A 24,836-nucleotide genomic window follows, 5' to 3' on the forward strand; every position below is an offset into this window, starting at 1 on the left:
GAATGATTTCACCAGGGATTGCATGCTGTGAGCCGAGTAAGCAAAAAGGACTCCGCAGACACGGTCAACCAGGAACTGCATGTCCCATTGGAGCGAATTGAGCTTACCAGGCGTGGGCTTCAGTGGGTTCTTCCTGGTCCCATTTATCAACACAAGGCAGCTTAATTGAGATGAATTAGCTTTAGAGGTCAAGTGGAACTGTGACTATGCAACTGGATTTTTGGTAGGTTTGTGATGGGTAAAGTGAGCTTCCTTAAAGCTGAGCTGACTGCTAGGGGTCTTTGGCAGTTCAAAGGAAGAATACAAATCGTTTCCCCCACTAATACACCAAAAAGGATAACTCAGCAGCTACTGTTCCACTAAGGTTCTAACAAGGCTAGCCAATCAAATACATACATATCTGTCTTTGGCACACTCTGGTGTAACCACAAAAACCAAAACCAAACAAGCAAAAACAAAGATAGAACTATGCAGATCAAAATATGGTTTTAGCCAGACAACACCAGACAAAAAAAATCTGTGGGGGGCACAAAAGGGGCAAAGTATATTTCTGGGTGAGCAACCTGTGCCCCACATGTTAAGATATCTGAAAGAAAAATAGCAGTATATGTTAAGGACAGGAGTCCAGCAATGTGAGGGGGCAAGTGAGGAGTGAGCTCCCTATTGGGAGGGGGGTTGTGTTCCCCCACCACCACCACCACCCCAGCACTGCCCATAGTTCTAGGCAGTATTTTTTCCACAGGACTTAATCAGAGGCTAAATAGACATTAACTGGCAAGAATACTGTCAGGGGTGGAGAGCCTCCCTACTGCAAGAAACAGGCCTAAGGTCATGGGGTGCATTTACTCCCCACCCCAACAGTTTCCCCGAGGACACATCTTTACCTTCTCTTAGAGTGAATGGCAGTTTCTAAAAGATAAAATAAAGCACTGCGGGGGACATAGTTGAGGTCAGCTTCAGTCAAACATCTTTTAAGCCTTCCTAATACAAGGAAAATGGTATCTGAATCTCCCCAAATACAAAAGCAAACTATTCATAATCAGAAACAATCTTTGGGGGTCTTTTTGCTCTAGATAACAGAAAATCAGTGTCCTGCACTTATGCAAGTTAGAAGGGGAAATATTTCTTCTTGATAGATAAACTGTATCTTTAGTTTCTCTTTGTTCCTCTATTTAGAACATAAAGCATCTGTTTTCTGTTATTTGGTTTTGTTTTTTCTTCAGTTTATAGATGCTACTTAAGGGTATTACCAAAAAATAATGTTTAATAAGTTTTAAAATTTTAAATGTCCTAGTTTCATCACTGGACAAGTCAGAAACCGATAGCCTTGCTCAATTCAGCAAGGAAATTATCCACACGATTCTTCTAAACACTGTTCCCTGCTGGAACAAGGATAAGTGGAGGTAGAAGAGACTCACTTTTAGCCCCAGACATTCAATAATATTGAATGAAATTCTGAATCTCCTAGAAATGTTGTGGAAGGGAAAATGCTTTGTGGATCTGAGATTTGGGGAAATAGCCAGCACTAGTTATACTCAGAGTAGACCCATTGAAAGCGATGGACAAGTACAGGGAAGAGCAAAGTGACTACATGTCCACCTCTGGGAGCCCACATGCTCCATAGCTTGCCCGTCTGTGCCATGCGCAGATATAAGGCAGCTTCCTATTTGTGGAATCAAATCATGCTCAGAAATGGGCTGTAAGCTGGGAAGAACCTCCTAAGGAGAGATCCAGCCTAAATTTGTGCTTTAATTACAATGAACAGCATAACAATGTGAAAGCTATAGCTTTAAAACTTAGCGGCATTTCCTGCATGTGGAATACCAGCCCATAATGTCACAAGGGCTGGTTGTGCAATCAGAAGGGCAGGTGCTTAATTTGTCAGAATTGTACACTCTAGGACAGGATCTCTCCCAATAGGTGTGTCATACTGTAAGTATGTTTGTAGATCATACAAATTAGCATGTTATACACACATCGCCTCACAAGGTGGGAGTTGGCTGGTTCACGTCGCCCTCCTCACTAAATGATGGGAGAGCACTGAACGATGAAATTAGATAGGCAAATGTCTTCATCTGACCCTGCATTTCTGCCAGCGCCCCTCTCCTTCCTCTTACTGAATGATCCTGTACCAAGCCCAGTGGCACCTAGGGCTTTGCTGGTTCAGCTTGCATACTTAATGTCCTTGTGCGGTTTCATTCATTTCCAGTGTCTTTCCCCGGGAGCTGAAGGAGGTGTTTGCATCTTGGAAGCAGCAGTGCCTCAACAGGGGGAAACAAGATATCAGTGAACGCTTGATCAGTGCCTCGCTTTTCCTCCGTTTCCTCTGCCCAGCCATCATGTCTCCAAGTCTCTTCAACCTCATGCAAGAGTACCCGGATGACCGCACCTCTCGGACGCTCACGCTAATTGCAAAGGTTATCCAAAATCTGGCAAATTTCACAAGGTAAGTGATATTAGAGCAAAAAAAGAGCAATGAGGGCACATCATTGTGGTTTGCGTCATTACTTATGAATGCTCTGATGGCGACAGCTGCTGACTTGCCATAGCTCTATGAAAGTATATGGGAATCTGTTTTCATATCAAAATAACATGCTTGAAATTGTACTGGCTTGAAGAACACACTCCCCAATTTCAGCTCACTGTGCTACAAAAAAGTGGGCATTGGGAGCTAAGATTCGGCTCTACAGATAGAAGAATCTCACTAGCCCTGTTACTTTTGCTATGGCAAAATAGTTTGGTTGCATTCTGGGTTACGGTTTATAGAGGACTCATCCCCAGTCTTGCCCTAGATGTTGGTGTCACAAAAGTAATTCAGCTCCTACCCCAATGTGCCCTTGACTGCTTTACTCCCCCCCCCCACCAGTAATTGGAGATGGCGCTCCCCTAAGGGCAACACGCACATTGATTAGTCTGGCACCACTGACAGGTCCCTGCAGAGATGTGCAGTGCGTCCCATTGTAGTACACAAAACATCACCGTAGGGCTAACTTCAATGCCCCCCCTGCTGCATGCACCCCACACATTGTTATAACTGATATTTAGCTTGTTTTAAAAGGTCAATCTTAATACAACTCGGCAGACATAAATTTTGCAACGGGGAAAGCACACTGAACTGCCTCAAATGGCATTGGAGTTTCCTGTTTTCCAGTATGGTTTGATGGTCCCATGCACTGATGCTAGTAGCCCTATGGGGCTGGGCAAGGAAGAGTCAGACCCCACAGGACATATAAGTAGTAGTTTTCTAGGAAGCAACTTCCTTATGTAGCAAAAATGGATGTGAGAATATGCACCTTAACCCGCTTCTATGAAGTTTTTCAGGAGTATCAAACTACCACATTTTGTATCTATTAACAGATAAACAAGATACAACTTTGGTTTCTCTGACATCAATGAGAGTATAATTAACTTAAAATCTACCTATCTCAGCTTCGTTGAGTTCTGAGGTGGATTTTTTACATACAGATCCTTCTTTCTGAAGGCCCACAGCTACATCTGATGTTAAATGCATCTCTGCATCTCAGGTGTTTTTTCCCCTTTTGTTTTTGTTTTAAATGCAAATTGCATTCCCTGGGGCTGTCTGATTATTAATACGTTCAGAGCAGCAATGGAGATCTAACCTTATCTTTCCTTGCTATGGTCCTAAGGACTATCTCACTTAAAAAAAAAAAATCTATACCACTTTATATTTTTAATAAAAAATCTCAAAGCCGTTTACAGCATATTAAATCAATAAAGCAATAAAACAATAGCCGGGCAATGTTCCTCCGGCCTCATGAGGAGCCTCTTCAGTAGGCTGGTGAGTGTGGGCCTCGCCCCCTAGGCCAGGTGGAAAGATGATATTTTGCAAACCTCTTTGAGGGTTTTTTCACAGTCAAGCGGTATATAAATAAATAAAAGTATTTGCATTGTGGGGGAATCTCCCATTAACTCCAAAGAGGACTTTCCTTGCTTTGATCCCATTAATTTTCAGCCTCCCTTCAGCTGATGCTATCTGCATTAAACAAACAAACAAACAACTCTTCAAGTTAATGTCAAAGCTTTGGCTCTGAATTTCCACGCATACAGATTGAAATGGAGCAAAAGTACTCAGATGCAGTAACTCGTAGAGAGTATGATGATGATGATGATTTATACATACATACATACCCTGCCCATCTGGCTGGGTTTCCCCAGCCACTCTGGGCGGCTGAAGGTTGCTTGCCTGTTCATTATGTAGTTTCTCCAAATATAATATCTGATCGTTTTTTGAAGCCTATAAAGCCTGCTTGGCCAGAGATAATAGCAGAACACAAATAAAGAAGCATACATACCACAGGGACGATCTGAAAAGAAACCAGAGTTACCACAGGTAACACTGACTTTCTCGTGCTATCTTCAACTTTTTCTAAAATGAATTATTGTCAGCATCCATAACTAAAAGGAGTATTGATATGGAACCTGTGGTTTAGTCAGAGAAAAAGTAGTAATTACAGTCCTTTAATAAGTTAAGGAAATCACAGATTCCCTTGAAACTGTTCCCATCCATCCCCAGAAAAAGAAGTTAATTCTCTCTCTCTTTCTTTCTCTCTTTCCTCCTTATGAAAATCGAGATTTGGGAACAAAGAAGAATATATTACATTTATGAATGACTTTCTCGAGCATGAGTGGGGCGGCATGAAACGCTTCCTGATAGAAATTTCTAATGCGGACACCATCTCCGGCACTCCAGGATTTGAAGGCTTCATAGATTTGGGACGGGAGATCGCTGTCTTGCATTCCTTGCTGTGGGAAGTTGTATGTCAGCTGGACAAGGTAATCTAGGCTGGAGGTTGGGGAGGGCTGGCCGGATCCGTGATAGCCTCCTGGTTACAATAATTCTTACTCTATAGGAGCCAATACTTCATGAGAAGTTAACTTTAAAATAAAGAAAAGTCATTGACCAGCCTTTATTCCACACATGACTAAAGGTTTGAGGTGGTGAGAACAGTCAATAAGGAGCTTGAGTCAACTGCATGAATTTTGTGGAGCCTCAAGTGTAGTTTTATTAAGCTGTTTACGTTTTTTAAAATCCTCCACTAATTCCGATTGAACAGCTTAAGCTATTCTTGGTTTGGCCTTTACATTTTAAAACAAATTTGGCCTCTCACAAACATAATCATGGGGTTTCACCTTAGATGATACAACGCACCATACGTAATGTTGAAAAGGGAAAGCCAGGGTGGGGTGGGGAGAACATAAAGAGGATGGCAGGCAGGGAAGGGAGTGCACCAGTCATGATTGCCCTGGACCAAAAACACAGCAAAGAGATGCTGTTCACATTGGTACATACATGATTTAGCTGTGTTCAGTAGCTACTGCCCATCACTCTTGCAAGTTTTTGGTGTCCATAATTCTCTATAATTAAACTACTCCAGCTAGACTTTTCCTCTGAAGGAACAGATTGTCAGGGAATTGTTTCGGTGGTGATGGTGGGTTATTACTCTTTGAAGAACTGAAAAATTACTGTTAATTGAATTTGCTGTTGGCACTGCACACAAGTATTTTGTACAGGAACATTACGTCTGCATCTTGTGTTTTTGTCAAAAAGTGGAGTTCCCTGCCTCTTTTCCTTTCTCCATTCCTCCACACATCCATATTTTGCATTCATGAAACCCACATATTTCTGGACAAATTTTCCTTAGGTAGGTTATTCCTCCCAGGCCACTGGAATGACTTCATGTCTTAACATAATATTATTTCCCATGTGCATGAGGCCATTAAAAGCAAAGCATTTGTCTCAGTTGTTAATGAAAAAGTAGGCAAATACGAATTATCCAAAACCTAATATTAGAGACAGGTGTGCTCTTCCTTTCCAGTACAGTGATATTATGGACTAATGGGATGGTAGTCCAGCTTAAATGGCTTTTTGCTTTATTTATTCACAATAAGTAGTGATGATCAGGCAAGAGGATAAGGCCATAAAGTTGGGGAGCACTTGGGATTCAATAAAGGAAGTGTTTAATTATATTTCTATCAGTCTAGTTGTTGGTTTTTAAATTTAAAGATAAGCCGTTCACAACAGCTGCCATTTGCAATAATGCAATTATCTTACGTTAATTAACTGCTGTAGTAGAAGAGGTAAGTAGAGGTAAGACGTGCATGCTCCCAGGGCCAGCTAATTGGAAGGAGGCATGCTCAGAGCAGGAACTCACACAGAGGCACAGCAGCAACCTCCTCTGTGAGTTGGCGCTTGAGATTCATCAGAACCTTAACTGGCTTCTCATGACACACTGGCAGTTGTCTCCTGGCACAGTGGTGTGCCCTAGATTGCAGTTTGGGAATTACTGTTCTATATGGATTTCAGATGGGACTTCCTGGACTCTGCTGTGGACAGAAATGAATTTATATCCAAACCAGAGTCCACTCAGAGGCCTCTAAGCTCTGGCACAAAGATGCATCTTGCTCTTAGGCTATCGATATTATTGCACACTGATGAGTTACTTGTCATCACTGGAAGTATAGTTCCTGTGTGCAGAGAGGTTCTGAATCCAACGCACAACACAGCAGCTTCCAAGCAGGTTTTACCTTGCCCAGGATCAGGCCATCCACACCTTCCAGTTGCCTCCAGCATGATAGCCAGGTAGCAAAAATGCCCTACCTGTTATAGACAGAACAGAACCCACTTGGAGTCTTCACACTCACGCTTGTACACAACATCCCATTTTTTTTTAACAATAAATGATATAGAGCTCAGGGAACGTGCATAAAATTAACCTGGTCTATTCCAGTTAAGCTAAACATCAGAACAGGTGAATTCTACCTATTAATGATTACAAGCAGCAAATTCATAAAGAGGTTAAAGGCAAAGACTAATTAAATGGATATCTTTAAACACAAACACTGCACTTCTGCACATATTCTTTTAGTGCTCTTGCAAACCTCCTGAATGCAAATCTCCCTGTATGTCAGCATGCATTTCCCTGACCACAGGACACTTTTTTGGGGGGCTGGGGGGCTGGGAATTTCTTTGCAGTTGAATTATTCTCTAGTTTTCTAAATCCCGTTTCAATTGGTAGCAATTGCAGTTGTCCCCCCCAGTCCCGTTTCTACTACCCTTCCCTTTGAATGCAGTTTGCTTTGCATGACAGTTTTGTGTTGGAATGGCAATTAGTTTTGTTCTGTTGAGCATGACCTTTTTATTTTGGGGGGTCAGTTTTTAATTTCTATTTCCTTTTCTTTCCTCAATGTCTGCCGCACCCTGTTTCGTCTCCTCCATCCGTCTGGTCGCCGTGGTTCCGCTGCTCCATAACAATGCATTGTGGTCCTGCCCACACCCACACACAAATGCCACCTTCTTTCCTTCCAACTTCCACTCTTCCACCCATGTTCATCATTGTTTTTGTTTTTTTTATTAAAAAAAAAACACATTCAAAACAAAACAAATACTCAAATGGCGGGTGCCACGGTGCTTATTGTCGAATCAGGGTGAAAATTCCTTCCTACAGGCAACGGTAGAAAAATTGGGACCTTTGCCACGCATCCTCGCAGATATTGCGAAGGCCACAACAAACCCCACGCCGATCCAGCAACAATTGAGACGCCTGGCAGATCACAACTCAAGCCCCAACGTCAGCCTCTCCTCAGGGCTGCAAAAAATCTTTGAGGACCCTATTGACAGGTATGCAGCACCGAGCTATCCCTGGGGTTATATGACTGTCAGGAAGACGCATTGCCCAGGGAAATAGGGGGGAGGTCTTGGCTGTGCTTATACCTGGGATGAGGGAGCCTGTAGACCTGAACTCCAATTCCCATTTTCCCTGGCCAGCATGGGTCACAAGTAGGGATGATGGAAGCCATAACACAGAAACATCTGGAAAGCTGTAAGTTTTCCCATCCCTGGCTTAAAGTGACCATTTTATAGACTGAGAAGCCTTATGCTAAACCCCTGGTCCATGTAGCCTGTTGTGTTCTACTGTGACCAGCAGCACAACTCGATAAGTCAAACATTCCCAGCCCTGCTATCTGATATCCTTTCTAAGTGAAGGCGGCAGCAGTGGCTGCTGGAAGGGTGCACTCTACCACTGAGGTGCAGCTTGTGACCAAAGTGTTTGACCCAGAGTAGACCTTGGTCAAGGACTGGATTTCCCATATTATATTAACACTTAGCATGCATATACTGCTAAACAGTGCTCACTGTTATTATCTCAGCAGTGCTGACTACAGCCCTGTAAGGTAAGCGTCTGATCATCCCCACCCAGATGTGAAAGTCAGCGTGCTACACTAGCTCTCATTCTGTAATAGTTCCTTTGCCATAGCAATGAGTAAACGGTGCGTTTCCACAAACTCGTTTTAATGCATAGTTGTAAATAGCCAATTGCCTGTGTCAGATAAGAATTGTCTTCCAGCAACCAAGCAGGCAAGTTGTGCCAGAGAGTTCTTTTTATCATGCTTTTTAGGCCTCAAATGAGTCAGATATGTATGGATAGGCATGATTTATTTGCAAGGGTTTGTTTATTATTCCTTAACCAACTTTACCCTTTTCTCTATGTCACCAGTAAGGTTAGAAAGCTTTTCTCCCACCATCACTGTTTAATACATGATTGTGGGCGATGGTATTCTGAGTAGGCAGGAATGAAGGCCAGAAGAGTGGAGTCTAGCAATGTGGGTGCCCAAGGTTTCCATTCTGGTGGCAAGTCACCCTAGGAATGTCAAGGGTATTTCCTGGGCTTAGCTCGCAGTATGAGGGTAGAGCTTTAGCTTTGGAATCCGAAATTGGATTCATTATCAAGTTATGAGATAAATACAGTCAAAACAATCTCTTTGTAGCTGAAAGGACAGGGTATTTGGGAAAGTGAAACCTCATGTAAACGTTCTATCAGTTTCACTTAAAACTTAAGCTGTTAGCTAGCAAACGGGAGCTCAGTGTGTTTTAGGGCCAGCCCAGGTCTTTAGGTTTAGGGGATCAAAACAAGTCTCAGGCTTGTGGATTCCCTTTCCCTCCCTGCCTACTATACAGGAAAGGAGGGCAGTGCAGGCTTTCAGTTCCACAGTTTGAGCCTGATTTGTATAAGCTAACTTTAGTTAGAACAAGCCACAAGTAATGCAAAACTGTTCTTTATTCAAAACTGAAATCGAGGGCTTTCCGTGTTCTCTTCCCATGTACAAAGGAGCAGGAGAGTGGGGAGCAGATGAGCCCAGAGGCTTGCAGCAACTCATTTACATCAACAATGGCTTAGGTGGTTTTCTGAGCCTGGCCTAGGCGATACTGTTCCAGTGAATGCATGGGTTTTGTTTCGTTTGTTGTTGTTTTTAAGAAAAGAGCTGCATTTTTGTGGGGCACAGCTTCTGTTCTCACCTATTAGACATTGGTACTGTTTCTGTTCAACTTCACAGTGAGGTCAAATTGAAGTCGCCACCCCAGGAAAATGAAGGGTACTTCAAAAGCAAGTTGTTGCTGATCCAACAGTCATCGTCACGAAGTGTAACTTACTCCGACAAGAGTGACGAGACTAACATGCCCAATGTCCGAAGCATATCGCTGATGGATCTCCAAGATCCCAATGTTGTGCAGTGTGATTCCGGGTCCGTGATGCACGATGCTCCTGTACGTTTATCCGGCAGCCAGCTTTCTGTCATCCAGGTGGCGAACATCAAGCAGCTCCACAGCACACCGCAGAGCACCCCTCAGGTCAGGAGGCCTCTGCACACACCACTCAACCAGCCGGGCCCTCTGCAGGCCCTTTCCTTCCAGAACCCTGTTTACCATATGAACAACCCCGCCCAGGCCATGCCAAAGGTGTCCATGGACTCCAGCTTGGAGAATCTGAGTGTCACCAGTTCCCGGAGCCAGAATAGCGAAGACCTTAAACTCAGCGGGCCGAGCAACAGCAGCATGGAGGACTTCACCAAACGCAGCACACAGAGTGAGGACTTTCCCCGGCGGGGCACAGCACTGGACAAGCACGTGCCCATGGTGTTACCTCGCCAGAACAGCACTGGGCAGGCCCAGATCCGCAAAGTGGACCAAGCGGGACTGGGTGCCAGAGCCAAGGCGCCCCAGTCCCTTCCGCACAGCGCTTCTCTGCGAAGCACAGGGAGCGTGTCTGTAGCATCTGCCACAATGGCAGCGGAGCCTCTTCAGAACGGCAACCGGTCCCGGCAACAATCCTCATCTTCCCGGGAGAGCCCAGTTCCCAAAGTGCGTGCCATCCAGAGGCAGCAAACGCAGCAGGTAGGACCATAATCTGTGCTGGTACCTCTGAATTTGAGGCTAGTTCATGTGTATGTGTGTTGTGCATGATAGAAGGAACAGGGATCAGTTTGCATAAGTGGCCAGCCTACAACTCGGGGACCATGAAAGGCTCAGGAGTAGTAGTTTGTGGCACATCTGGACAGGAACAGGCTGGCCTGCAGTCCTAGGGAGGACATAGGCCGGCCTGCTTCTTCAGTGCCAAGCTGCTAGACTGCAAGAAAGTGTCTCCCAGGTATGTGGGTGGGGATGCCTATGCACCGTGGTCCTCATAAGATGGGCACTGCCTCATTTTTGGTCCTGGCTTGTGGAATGATTAATGAAAAGGTCGGCTCCCAGTGATAGAGAGCAGGGGATGTGATTTGCAGTGCATAGAAGTAAACAACTTAAAACACTACTAACACTTTAAATAAAAATGGGCACACAGTTATTTAAAGTGCATATGTGAAATATCTATAAAGAGAAGGAAATGCAAGCCACTGAGAGAAAATCTTTTCCTAAACAAACAAACCCCTCAGAAATTGGGCTTGTGGGGTGTGATAATTGCTCTGATACAAGGTTGTTGTAAGGATTACTGATGAAAATATATTTTGAATGTTCCAGTGCAATATATAAATGTAAAGTACTGACTGATACCTTTTGTCAAGGTCAGATTTTCTAGGCATTCTTGTTTATGCAATTAAAAAAACCCAAGCATTGCTTGTGCAGCCGTTTTGACTTACGTCTGACTCTTAGTTAGTCATTAGGATACAGTTGGTTGATTTTGGCCAAGAAAGTGCAGGTGAGTGGTGTGTAGAGCCACAAAATAAGAATTTCCCATTTGAAAATCCAGCAATTGCTTGCCCACTTCATGGATCTTAGAGGGATCGTCGTGAATGTGTGTTTTTGTTCACACACCAATGCAGTTCTTGCTGGGAAAAGCCCTGCCTTGCCATAACACCCTCCAGAGGTGCGTTTGTCTCCTTGGGGGTAAGTTACTGGAAATAGCTGGAAAATAAACAAGCACTTACTTGAAGACAGAAGAGGGAGGAGGAAAATATGCTTGTTGTTGGGTTTTTCAGGAGCAATGTCTTACTGTCAGTGATGCTTCTATCGTGCATATGATGTCATGCTGTCATAGGATGGCTTACATATGGAAAGCACATAAGCCCAGAGCATTTAAAACAAACTTTTCCTAGTCTTACTCCTTCTACTGCTCCCCAGGCACATGTACTGTATTTTTCGCTCTATAAGATGCACCAGACCATAAGACGCACCTAGTTTTTGGAGGAGGAAAACAAGAAAAAAAATATTCTGAATCTCAGAAGCCAGAACAGCAAGAGGGATTGCTGCACAGCGAAAGCAGCGATCCCTCTTCCTGTTCTGGCTTCTGTGATAGCTGCGCAGCCTGCATTCGCTCCATAAGACGCACACACATTTCCCCTTACTTTTTAGGAGGGGAAAAGTGAGTCTTATAGAGCAAACAATACGGTATGTTTCAGGATTTGCTTTTGACTTCCTGGGCTCTGTAGACACCATGTGTTTTGAGTACACGACCCCCACCCCCCCACCCCACCCCCAGCAAAAGAAATCATGAAAACTGTAGTTTGTGAAGGGTGCTGGGAATTGTAGTTCTGTGAGGGGTAAACTACAGTTCCCGGGATTCTTGGGGGGAGAGCCATGTGCTTTAAATGTATGGTGTGTACACAGCCTAAGTGAGTGATGCTTGCTTAGAAAATGGTGTTGAGAGGTGTCCTGAGACCCCTTTCCCTTTCGTGACATCACTTTCACTACAGCCAGTAGCATTAGCCTGACCTTGCAAATGCCTGCTCAGATTTCCACTTCTTGTTTCTCCCTTTTCCCCTTCAAGTCTTGTAGATTTTAATCCATTTGTAGTTTGTTCAGTGCCTGCAGAAGTAATGAGTATCTCTAGGCGGAAGGGGAGATCGTTTAATGCCAGCAGATACTGGTAGTTTATGCCATGGAATTCTCCCCCCAAATGTGGCCAGTCTTTTGTGGGCAAGTTTGATTGTCCGATTCCCCTTTTCTTATTAATGGTTGTTTGTTCCCAGCAAGAGAGGGGAGCCCTTTGTTGGAAGAGAGGGGAGCCCTTTGTTGGACTTGAAGAGTCCCCTGTGTGTTCTGTATTCCTCTTGAGTGAGTAGGTGGGGAACAAATGCAAACAAGCAGCAGCAGCAAAATGCCTTCATTAGAACCAAGCAAGAGTCCTAGCAGAGTATTGAGCCTTTGAGTCTCACAAAACGCTTTCGGGCTGGACGTTAAGCAAAAAAAGGGGGCCAGGGAGGAAATAACGTTGCTGGCAAGGGGGGAAGCCCTGTCTGCAGTATGCGAAAGCCTGGAGATGAGGTTCAGGAAGCTCTTTGCAGATTAACTTAATTGTTTTGATGTAACCAATGCAAGTAGATCACAGGTCAGCACTGAATCATGAAAGCATACTAGAACAAAGACACAGTGGCTGCTGTTTCTTTTAAAATACAAAAGCCAGCAATTATTCAAATCTACCTCTAGCACTAATTGGAACTCATAGGTCCCTTGAAAGGCAGAGAGCAGAAGTAGAGAGAAGCATTATAACCCCTGTAGTAGCAAAGAAAGTGATTAATCTTTCTCTCCCCCCCCCCCCCGTTTCATCATTTAACATGAGGACTGGCTTGCATGCAGCCTATGCACTTTAAATGAGTTTATATAAAACATACATATGAAAAATAGATGTTTTATAATGCTGTAGTTACTCTTATTAGGATGGGTTCTCATGATGAAGTAAGTGAATTGGGCAACTTCATGTAATTAGGTTTCTGCTGATGGAGTGGACCTGTTTCATCTGTTTGCTGCTGCTTCTTTGTCCCTTTGCAATGTTGTGTTCTGAAACTTGAAACGTTAACGTGGAGATGGGCATGCTATTTTAAGAATAATCTCAGCGGTTTCTTTCACATAACTGTTTTTATTACAAATGAAACAATATCAGAAAATCAAATAGTATTTAATACTTGATCAGCCCTTCATTGTAGTGTAGCTCCTCCCTCTGCCTTCATAAAAGTGTCTTAAAGTAGATTACCCGGCCATGTTAAATCAGCACATGTACATTTATTTTAAACGTTCAGGTTTCAGATTATTTTTTGAAAGGTGTAAACAATTTTCAAAACCATGCAATACTGACTGCTTCAGAGATTGCAGAATGCATGGAGGGAGGTTGGCGTCACACGCACTAGCCAACTGACATCCTCTACCGCCAGCTTTTCCTTTCTGCAAACAGCCACATTGGGGGGAAATTCTGAACTGGTTTTCCAGAGCTCATCTAAGAAAGGGGGAAAGTAGATTCATACCAAAGGTGGGAAGAGTGCCAGCTATTCTAAAAACGTCACAGCTGTTGTCTTAATCATAAATGGGATGGCTGCGGTTGCATAAGCCTAACTAATGCAGTCTAATCTGTTCCCTTCTGCACTCTCATCTTCCTTGGAAGAATGGCCAATGATCTTCCATGATAAAAAAATTCCTGGCGGCTTTTCTAAGCAAGGCATATTAACTGCAGCAGTCATTCTTTTTCCTGGACAGCAAGGGGGCTCATGTTGCACAGTCTCTCTTCCTTGTACAATGCTCCCTGCAGGACAGCGGAGCACAGGCTGAAACGGTAGCGCCTGCTTGGTGTATAGGGTTGCAGTTAAAGCAGTCAGCTGTGGTGTTAAGAAAGAGTTTTTTGCCATCTGCATCTTGTCTTTCACAGAAAAATGACCATCTTTTCTTGATTGCTTTGTATTGTGCTCCTGTTCCATACTTTCCTGAAGCAGAGTGTGATATGTCTTGTCAGCAGCTGACAGACCCCAGAGCATCCTCTGAGCAGAGTGCTTCACTGTGATTGAATATGTGGATCCTATTTATACCACAGTCTGTCTTCCGGCAATCAGGCCGTCCAAAATTCTTCTCTTCTGATAAGCTAGAATTGCTATAAATTGTGATTTGCCTGGATTGAAGGAGAGGCCGGGAGACTGTCACTGCAAACCAGGTTTAAGTGAAGTAAAGTCCAATGAAAACTAGAGACCTTGAGCAAGATGCCCCAAGCCTGGCCAGGCCCAGCCTGAACAGATGTTGAAATGTAGGGTTGAACTCCTCCACATTGTGATATATTAAAATGGAAGCAGCACTACAAAACCCACCCCACAGTGTTGGATTTCAGATTATAGCAAAAACATTATTAACTGATAATGTTGCATGCATCTGTCCATGGAATTAATAAAAATACTTTCCTTTACTCCCTTCACATGGGAGGAGAAACAGAATGGGCTCTGTTAATGTGATTCCTTCATGCACATTAGTGGAGTGGGGCACAAGCACACTGGAGAACAGGCTGTCTCGTGCCGCTGCCAAAGTGTGGGTGCAAAAGTGTCTTGGCTCCAGGTGTCGTTGAGTGTAACCTGTGGCTAGGATAGCTCTCCTTCTGGCAAACAGTGAGATAGGGAGCCTCTCACACTCCCATGCTCTGCTTGCAGATTCATTCACCTGTAGACTCTGCCACAATGTCGCCTGTGGAAAGGACAGCTGCTTGGGTCCTCAACAATGGGCAGTATGAAGAAGAGGAGGAAGATGCTGATCAAAACCAAGATGAAGCAAAGCACGCAGAAAAGGTAGTGGCTGCATGCCAGCTCTGGGTCCCAAACAGGTCTGCAAGAAGAGGGAAACACCTGAAATTTCCAAGTGCTGATGACACCCAGCTCTGTATTTCAGTTATTAAACAACTGGATGCTGTTGTTGTTATATAATATCACGTCTGGAAACTGAATTTAGGCAGATGTGCCAATAGCGGCTGAATCCAATAGAGGCTGAATCCAGCCAATAGAGGCTGAATCCAGACAGGTGAACAGGATCTCTTCAAGTCTTGGGCAAAGCAAGGACATTATTGGGGGAATTGCCCAGGGGACTTAAGGGCTCCTTCCTCTGTTTTTCAGTTACTGGTGTTTTTTTTACAGTGTGCACTAAAACCACCGCCTTCATTTCCCATCTATACATACACAAATTGGCGACATGAACATGTTCTCTCAGACCTTCAAATACCTAGCAGTGCCGCTATTTACAGAACGATAATTTTGGAACCTCCGGGCTTGACTACTATATTATGCTCTGCATAGGGCTGCCCTTGAAGTCAACGTGGAAGTTTCAGCTAGTGCAGTATATTGCTATACATCTCCTTATGATATGAGGCATTGCAAACGCATCCAGCTGGTTTTGTTGCACCTGCACTGCCTGTCAAGGTGTTTCCAGTGCAGTCCAGTTCAGGGCACTGTGGTTTGCCTGTATGCAAACAGCCCGGGTCCTATTTTATCTCAAAGAGCATCTCCTTATGTCATCTCCCGCATCATCTTCTCAGGCCCTGCTTCAAGTACCAACACCCATGCAGAGTGAGAAATGTCACAGGAGCTCTGGGAAGAAATTCCCCCCGGTGTCCACCATTTGCCCTCTGTCAGCCCTGCAAAATACATCTCTTCCATTTGGCCTTGGATTCAGCTCTATAGCTGGTCTCTTCTGGCGTTTATTTGAGGGTTGCTGTGGGTTTTGTTTTTGGTCTTTTTTGCAAATTTCTTGCTGTTTTTACTTTACTTTAATTGAACACCACCTTGAATACTGGAAAGTGAGCTAATAAATGCTTTAACTAAACAATGTCCATCCTTGCCCCCAACCTGCAGTATGAACAGGAGATAACCAAACTCAAAGATCGCCTGAAGGTGTCGAGCCAGCGGCTGGAGGAGTACGAGCAGCGGCTCCTGGTGCAGGAGCAGCAAATGCAAAAGTTGCTGATGGAATATAAGGCCAGGTTGGAAGACAGCGAGGAGAGGTTGCGAAGGCAGCAGGAGGAGAAGGATAGTCAGATGAAGAGCATCATTAGCAGGTAAGGTGAAAGGGTCTTGTCATGAGTGGGAGAGGCTGGAAAGTTTGAAGGAAGGAGCAAAAAGAATTGCAATCTGAGCTTTCCATCTTCACATGTGGGCAGCTCCCTTGTGAAATGTAACAGTAGCTTGCAGAAGAGGAAATTACCTTTATTTAGCACATAGGAACCAGAGACATAAGGGAGATGAATCACTCAGCTAAGGATCATGCAAGGAACCTGCAGCAGATTGGGGAGGGGGGTGAGCCAGGAAGTCAATTCTCCATCATCTACTGTGTTCTTTAGCTAGAGCCCACTGCATAAAGCAGACAGGGGGACCTGAGTTCAAATGCCAGCTCATCTTCTCCCTTGTCTGTGTGTGAGGGTGTTGCCTTTGAGTTCAGACCTTCCTCTTTCCTTCAAATAGCTCATCGAAAGGCTTGAAGCTTGTTGTCTGAGGAACACAATGTGTTGGGTTTTTTGTCTTTTAAGTCAGTTGCTGGGTTGAGAGTTGTTTTTCTGTGATGCCCCAAAGGCACAGCAAGATCCCCTTCTTATATCATTTGCCTCTACCGTAGGTTGATGGCTGTTGAGGAGGAATTGAAGAAGGACCATGCCGAGATGCAGGCGGTTATTGACACTAAGCAGAAAATAATTGACGCACAGGTAAGTCTTGAAGTATCCTTGCTTATAGGCAATGCTCCCACTATTCCACTTCCTGTGACCAGTCACTGATGCACTGAAGCAACTTCTGGAAAATGCCCATGGCAGCATCTCAGTGGGGCAGGCAAGGACTATTCCCTTGTACAGAACAGGCTTGCTGTTGCTTTAGGCTCCCTGGATTATGTAGGGTCAAAGCATGTACCCCCCTGACACTCAAAGCATCATTAGGTCACAGCCGAGGGCCGAGCGACTGCTCTTGAGTGCTCTTGGAGACGCAGACAAAGCTTTGGCTTGTGACCTTGGGTGACTGCAGCTTGGAATGGTACCTGTTGTGAAACGTCCTCCTTTGGCACCTGCCTTGGTTGGCGTTGGGAGAAATGGAGCTGCATGTGGGCGCATGTATTTTCGCCTGTCTTGCTTTTCCTGGAGTGAGTTTGGGAGTTTTTCCTGGGCTTCTGTTGGCTCTCTGCTCAGCAAAGAGAAAAGAGGATTAAGCCACACAGGAAGAGAAATCACTTTGATCTCTTCTTGTGTGCTGTGCTTGTGTGGAATCCCCCTTGCCCTCGGAGCACAAAGTTATTTCCCCATATAGTATTTATCATTGCTGGATAATCTTTGTCTTTGTGTCTTTCATCATCAGCCATAGACCTCTGCTTTACCCAGCATGAAAAGACCGTAGTGCGCAGAAGCATTCAAGGTAGATGTTGGTGACATGTGTGGCCTGGAGAAGGGTGTGGTTTAGAGTCCAAAGGCCACGTTTGGTCCCCCAGGCCTAAGGTTCTCCACCCCTTCTGTTTGGAGGAGGAGGAGGGGGGGGGCCGGTAGAAGAGGCAGCCTTGGAAGGAGGTGGAGAGCAAGGGGAGGCGGAGGCACGGCTTCCTGATGTTAGAGAGCACCAGCACCACTCCATCAGAGGGAGAGGGGGCACCAGTTCTATCCACCCAGGACAGGAGAGGGTTAAAGTGTAGAGAACAACGCCAACGTCTGGGATTGCCCAGGCTGCTTTGCTGGAGGTGGAGCAGGAAGCCCCACTCCTGGGATCCGTTACAGACCATTCGGATGCTTGAAGAGATGCTCTGTACTTTGTAAATAGTTTACAAATGAAAGACTGTTAATACAACTCTGGTCAAGCCGAGGGATTTATTGCGAAGGGCTAACCAACCCCCTTTGCACCTGCCCTCAAGTATGCAGCTTGCCTATTGGCTACTTTTCCCAGCTGTTCCATGATGATTTCTCAGTTCAGATCTAAGCATATAACTTATGCTTTTGAACAAGTTACAGTGGTACCTCTAGATACGAACGGGATCCGTTCCGGAGCCCCGTTCACATCTAGAAGTAAACGTAAGTAGTGACGGCACATCTGTGCACGCGCACGTCGCTTTTCATCGCTTCTGCACATGCGCGTGATGTCATTTTGAGCGTCTGCGCATATGCAAGCAGCGAAACCCGGAAGTAACGCGCTCCGTTACTTCCGGGTTGCCGAGGAGCACAACTCAAATGCGCTCAACTCGAAGCGTATTCAACCCGAGGTATGACTGTATTGCCTGATCTCCTGTCATGAGTGTAAATCTTCTCCAGGGAACTTTTCCAGAAACAAGGGTTTTTTTTGTTTTTGCTCTGGGGCCACAATCTGTACAGGCAGAAGGGCTAGTAGTTTCTAAGTACTTCTTTGCAAGACTGAGTTAATTACACAGCAGCTCGATCAGAGCCGCTTGTCTAACTTGAGGACTCAAACAGAGTGTTTTGGGCTGAATAAGGTCTGTTTCTATGTGGAGGGCACCACTCCCAAATGATTTGTGACAGAAACATGCCATTGGTTAAAGCTCTGGACGCAACTCCCCAGTACTTAATCATTTCATGGGTTATTCTCCAGAAGATGGCTGAGGGGTATAGGAATGCATCAGAGCTGCCTCAGTTTCCCACAGCAACCAAGAACCTGGCTGGAGCCACCATGACTGTATGAGAGGCCATTGCAAGAGTGGTAGGAAGCAAAAGCCCTGAACTCGGTCGCTGCTGGTTTGCTGAAGTGCATGTGGCCATTGGTTTGCCCATGTGCTCTGAAGCAAGGAGCTCTCACCCTCGTAGCATCAGCTTTTAGGATGATTTGCCCCAAATTTCACCCCCCTGGCACTTCTTGTTTCTTTAGTCAATCTCTTTTTGCTGGATGGGGAAGGGGGACCCTGGATGTCACTTCTTACCCCCCCCCCCCCGCGCACCTCCATGAACTCGCAGAGCTTCACTGTGCACTGAGCTTCCATTTGTGATTGCAAGTGACATCACTGCTGTGTTAAATTACAGGTCTTAAATGGGGATGAGATAATTCAAGCAGGCAAGTACACCCAATCAGTTCTCTAGCTGAGCACCCCCCTGCCCTGGCCTGGCGCACTCACCTCCCCCTACACATTCCAGCTCCTGCCACTCCCTGCGCCTCTTCCAGAGACAGTTTGGAATAAGCTTGGATTGCCCCATGCTTGCTTTTGGACGGAGGGGTGTCGTCAGCGCCCCCTCTCCTTGAACTCCCAAGCTCACGCCTTTGCTTTTGAATTTGAATCGCCACAGAAGGGACAAATGCACCCCTGTTCATATGCCAGCGGAAGCAGGGTCAACCTTAAATAAGAGAACTTGCTGGATTATTTCAGCAGCAGTGAGAGCTTTTCATCTGCAATTTTGCAGTCATTCTTTCTGAGTCAAGTATGGTGTATGTAGGGAGCTCCTCTTAATATAATTTAAAACTGATTCAGAAAAATGAACTAGATTAATTATAAGGATGGTCATGAGGCAACTGGAAGTTGTTCCCCCCAGATTGATTCCCCTTTGCACACACGTTTAGGGCTTTTTGAGCCGGACACCAAAATGTGTCTTAACATAATCGGACCCCCCCCTCCCCGAATCCAGTTGGTGGAACCCGGATTCTGAAATTCTAGCATCTCTAGTGTTGGGGATTCTCATTTGGTGTCCAAGACTTTGGCTTGGCACCTTTCAAAGTCCTGTTTTGTGATAGATATTTTGGAATTATTCCTTTTATCGAGAATGAACTGATAGATTTTGGCAGGGAGAAGGACCTCAGTCAGGAAGAGAGCTGATGTTAGGCAGGCTTCCTCTATGTATAGACAGATTGCTCCTTCTAAAAGTATTACCTCTGTGCAGTAGTGCCTTAAAAAGTGGGATACTGTCTTCGCAAATGCATCGCTTATGTGTGCTGCACATACTCCTTATGGATCGCAGTGCTTTCCCATGACCGAGAGCTGTTTTGGACATTATGGGGAAGTAAATGAGTGAAAGGCTCCCAGCAGCCCAAACTACCCAGACCACGAAGGGTTCTGAATTTAGCAAGAAATGTGGAAGCTCTCGCATGAATGTTGGTAACTGTGAGTTGCTTCTCCTGAAGCCCAGGTGTATACATTAGCAGCAGACTTGCATATCGAACCCTTTGTCCTCCAGCGCAGGCTACTTTTCTCAGAATTTCAGGCCTCAGATTACACAGAGCAGCCGCGTCTGGGAGGAAGTGCTGGAAAACCCACCCCTTTGGCTAAGGTAGTGCTTTTGGAAGTGACCTTGCCACTCCTGCTGTGCCCCCTCTCTCCATTGCCATGCGGCTTGTGCCCCACCCACCAGCAGAGTTTGTGCAGCAACTGCAGCACTCAGTGTGTCTCCTGCCTTTTGTCTCCAGAGGGAAGTGACGTGTTCATTCCTTCATGTTTGTGCCCTCTGTACATTGTTCTGCCTTCCCTCATTTGTGTTGAGCCCTACAGAGCCCTTGCATGTTGCATCAGTTCCTGTTGAAACAGGAATGCCCAAGCACATCTCGTGGTTTTTCCACTTGAAGGCCGGCCAGCCTGACACGACTGCCAGTTTTTGTTGGAAGTTAAGGTTAGACCAAAGCAAGTCCTTGCGCCTCTTTGATTTGGTTCTCCCCTGCCACGTAGTACCAGAGATTTACATGTCCGCCAATCATGTCCCCGGCCTTCTCTTGTCTCTTTAACGCAAAAGCCCCTAGTTTCTGAATCAAAACCAGAAAGGGCTTTTTGATTCTGCAGAGTCCTGGAGTAACTGAGCTGGAATGGGTCTAAGAAGCCAGGCGCCCTGTTTGGTTTTTGTGTCTTATCAGTGCCATCTTCCCCATCACCCTACCATCACTGCCACCCTTCGCACAAACTTCCCCCCTTCTCCCTCTTCCCCCTTGCCCCTTCCTGTCATGCATACTTCCTTCCCTCCAGCTTCGGGCTGCTTTCTGTCCCTCCCCACCCCCACCCCCCGCTGCCCCTGTGCTGCTGCTGCACCCTCACACTGCTGGCATCTATCCGCATTTATAATTTTCAGTGTCCCTGGGGTGTATTGCAAGCCCTCTCTCAGTGGGAGGGTGTCTCTGGAGGGTCCCAATCCATACTCCACCACCACTCTAGAATCCTCTTTCTCATATCCTCCTGCTGCCTTTTTCTGTTTTCCTCTCTTCAAAAACTAACCCATTAAATCTCCAGGAATCTCCCTGCTGACTTCTGCCTCTGTGATCTTACATGATCCACCACTAAATCAGCTTTTAAACGTGGCTAATTGGCAGCTTCCACAGGACAGATGCTGGGCAGCAGAAAGAGGCAGGCTTGTTCTGTTCTGCTGCAGAGCCCTGGCCAGGCTGGATCAGCCTATGGCGAAAAAGCAACAGCCCTCCTTTAGAGAACTGCTGCTCACCTTGAGACCCAGATGTTGCAGGTTGTGAAGTCATTAAGGCCTCGCTGCAGTGAAGCCAGGCAGTTCTGATCTGAATCAGTGTGTTTTGTTGCAGGAAAAAAGAATCCTGTCTCTGGACTCAGCCAACACGCGGCTCATGAGTGCCCTAACGCAAGTGAAGGAACACTACAGCATGCAGGCTCGGAACGGCATCTCCCCCACCAACCCCACCAGGCTTTCCATCACGGAGAACGGTGAATTTAAAAACAGCAGCTGCTAACTGCAACTTCTCTCACCTGCCAGTTGCCAGCTCCTCATTTCTCCCACCCACTCCAAGCCTGTCCGCACCACAGCCTCAACGTTCCCCCAGACTGCCTGCCTGCCTGCCCAGGAGGCAGCAGAAATACTGCACAACTAGAGCTTGGGGAAGAAGGTCACACCAAAACAGGCTCTCTCCTCTCTTTCCTCCCAATTCTTCTCTTCTGCCTTCTCTTTGGGGATGAGGAAGAGAGATTTCTGTGTACCAAGATCAGAATGTCTTTTGGCGAGGCAAGATGGCGGGAGCCACGGCAGCACGGAGCCCCTAAGGGCAGCCATCACCAACTGCGCTGCCTGTGGCTCCCTTTGATGGAGGGGGATGAAGGGGGAAGGCGGGATCCGCATTGGCTGCACCGTTCCCTTTGACGGGGGGAGGGGGGAAGGTAGGATTGCCATCCTGCCTCCCTCCCTCCCCCCGTCAAAGGAAGCCGCGCACCCAATCCCACCTCTTCTCTGATGCAGGCAGCAGTGGCGGAGCTACCTGCTCCGACACCAGGAACGGCGTACATCCAGGGGTGTGACTGGTGTGCGTCCCAGGGGGCGTGGCGCCCTGCCCGCGTCAGGGGGGTGCACGGCAAGCGGCGGTATGGGGGTGCACAGTGAGCGATGAGCGCCCCAGGGGCAGGGACGACCATGATGTCACGCATCCCCGGGATGGCACCCAGGGCGGGCCCCCGCCCCCACCTTCGCCCGCCAGTGACAGGCAGGCAGGCTTGGGGACCATTGAGGCAGCTTTGTGCTGATCTTGGTCAAGCCCCTTCCCCAAACCATTCTGATCTTGGTACAGAGAAATCTCTATCCTTCCAGTAACTTAGATCCCAAAAGTGTTGGGAGGAAAGAGAGGAGACAGCATGTTGTGGTGTGACCTTCTTCCACAAGTCCTTTCACAATCTTTCTGCTGCCTCCTGGGCCTTAACAAGAAGGTCATCTTACAGGACTGTTTCCTCCCCTTTCCTTTGTTTCGTTTTGTTTCGTTTGCAATGTTAGCTTTGAATAATTTATTTTGATATGGTTTCCCCCTTAACACAATACCTTGTTTCCCCGTCCCCCTCTCTAAGCCTGTATTTTTATGCCAGTAATGCTGGACCACTTCTGCATTTCATTGTCTGGGTTTGTTCTAAAGAAGATTTATTTTTGTTCTGTGAATATTTTTGAACAGTTTCTTGTATATGTACAGATATAGATACATTTGAGGTCTTTTATTGATATTCCTACAAAGAATTACAAAATAAACTTTAACTTTAAACACTTTGGACTCAGCCTGTGTCTGCACTGATGAAAGATGGAGCCATGTGAGTTGGGGTGAGTGGAAATGTCCTAAGAAATCTCAGAAGGAGACTTTAGCTGTTCATCCAGGCTAGAAATTGAAATGTTGAGTTGTTGAACAAACCATTGATGAAGCCTTGCACTTTTATGACCTCAGGATTACAGGGCCCATGAGCGAAAGTGGCAGGTTTTGTGCATCATTCGAAGCAGATCTGAGTTTTCAATGGAGTTGGTGTACAGCTCAAATTCTGTTAGACCCTGCCATGAGGGGGTTTGCCTTGGGTGCCAAAATATCTTGGCTCAGCCCTGCTCAAGATAGATTCATGGCAGTTTATGGCAAAGCAGTTCCATGTTTTCCTGGAGGAAGTTCAGTTCAGCTTCCCACGTGGTTTCAGTCTCAAGTCACCTTGGCAACTTATGTGGAAAGATGGACAGGTCCTGGACCCTCTCAGCATCTTTCAGCTATTCATGGTGTCCTGCAATGCATTGCTAGTATGGGGCTGGATTTATTTAGGTGATTCTCATTTTTCTTGGGGGCCAGCGCTCAGAAGGCACTGCTTGCTAAGAGACTGCTGTTTTGTCCTGTAGCCAGCAGCTTATGAGGTGCCAAAATGATCCACTTTGTCTCCCATACTGTTTTAATATGTACATTAAACCACACTGGGTGTGGTTACTTGGAAATGTGGGCTTAGTCACATTACATGTATGCTGTCTCCCTTTTCATTAGGCCCCAGGGAGCCTATGGATGATACGAACCCATGTGTGAGGTCGGTAGTGGAAAGAATGTGGGTGACCGTATTTAATATTTTGTTATTGGCTGCAAGAGTGGTATGCATAAAACCAATATAATCAATAGTTGCCAGTAAAAGCAGAGTACAAGATCTCAACATCTAAGGAGTTGTTAAAACTCAGCATAGGAAAAGCATACAATGGGAAACCCTGGGCAAGAAAGAAGATCAGGAAAGGTATTCAATGAACAGGAGCTACTATAGAGAGAGCCCTATTTCCAGTCTCCATCTGCCTTCCTTCAGTAGACAGGGGACACTGAGCAGGGCCTGAGACTGAGCTGAATGACTTGGGCATGTTCACAACATCCAGCACAAGACAAAACATAAAATCAGAATTACAGAGTTGACAGGGACCCCTGAGGGCCATCTAGTCCAACCCCCTGCAGTGCAGGAATCTTTTGTCCAATGTGGGGCTCAAACCCACACCCTAAGAATGTCTCAAAAATGCAGCATTAAAAGGCCTGGGCATGCTAAAAGGTCGTAGTGTTGGTCTGGGGCGGGGGGGGGGGAGGTCAGCTGGTCCAGGAGTAGGTATGCAGTCTGTTTTGAACAGGGTTGCACACTCTCCCTTTAAACAACTGGTGGGGGAGGAATTTTATCAGGAGCTTTCCTCAGAGTAGGATCTCCCCCCCTTCTTTCCCTTCAATATCCTGATTGCGATTGGGCCCCCCCATGCCTGTTTGGAAAAAGAAAGGAAAGAGATGGAGAACGGGCACTGATGCAGCTATACCATGCCTAGTTTTGTCCTTTATTTTTCATACTAGTTTTTGGTCTGCTTTGAGCAGGGGTAGGCAACCTAAGGCCCATGGGCCGGATGCGGCCCAATCACTTTCTCAATCCGGCCCATGGACAGTCCGGGAATCAGCGTGTTTTTACATGAGTAGAATGTGTCCTTTTATTTAAAATGCATCTCTGGGTTATTTGTGGGGCATAGGAATTGGTTCGTTTCCCCCCCCCCCCCCAAAAAAAATATTGTCCAGCCAACCACATGGTCTGAGGGACAGTGGCATAGCTGTCAAGTGTCCCTTATTTGAAGGGATAGTCCCTTATTCCAGTGCCATGTCCCGCTGCTGTC

At 46.0% G+C, this 24,836-nt stretch overlaps 1 protein-coding gene across 19 annotated transcripts in view; it reads left to right on the forward strand.

Annotated features, from left to right (window-relative positions):
- The window catches only part of RASAL2 (RAS protein activator like 2), a 221,868-nt gene extending 198,913 nt beyond the window's left edge, over positions 1–22,955 (forward strand). For 8 of the 19 annotated variants that reach the window (XM_083621540.1, XM_083621525.1, XM_083621532.1 and 5 more), the window contains 9 exons: positions 2,210–2,446; positions 4,593–4,794; positions 7,446–7,639; positions 9,355–10,192; positions 14,692–14,826; positions 15,883–16,085; positions 16,640–16,727; positions 19,023–19,053; positions 21,505–22,291. In XM_083621540.1, the coding sequence (XP_083477666.1) occupies positions 2,210–2,446; positions 4,593–4,794; positions 7,446–7,639; positions 9,355–10,192; positions 14,692–14,826; positions 15,883–16,085; positions 16,640–16,727; positions 19,023–19,053; positions 21,505–21,647 (2,071 nt within the window). In that variant the 3' untranslated portion in view covers positions 21,648–22,291. Of the gene's footprint in view, positions 1–2,209; positions 2,447–4,592; positions 4,795–7,445; positions 7,640–9,354; positions 10,193–14,691; positions 14,827–15,882; positions 16,086–16,639; positions 16,728–17,364; positions 17,423–19,022; positions 19,054–21,504 lie in introns of those variants that run through there. The other 11 variants (XM_083621541.1, XM_083621536.1, XM_083621534.1 and 8 more) reach the window with 6 other exon arrangements.
- The last annotated feature ends 1,881 nt before the right edge of the window (positions 22,956–24,836 follow it).

This window comes from Podarcis filfolensis, assembly GCF_964270895.1.
Source record: "Podarcis filfolensis genome assembly, chromosome: 6".
NCBI classification, from domain to species: Eukaryota; Metazoa; Chordata; class Lepidosauria; order Squamata; family Lacertidae; genus Podarcis; species Podarcis filfolensis.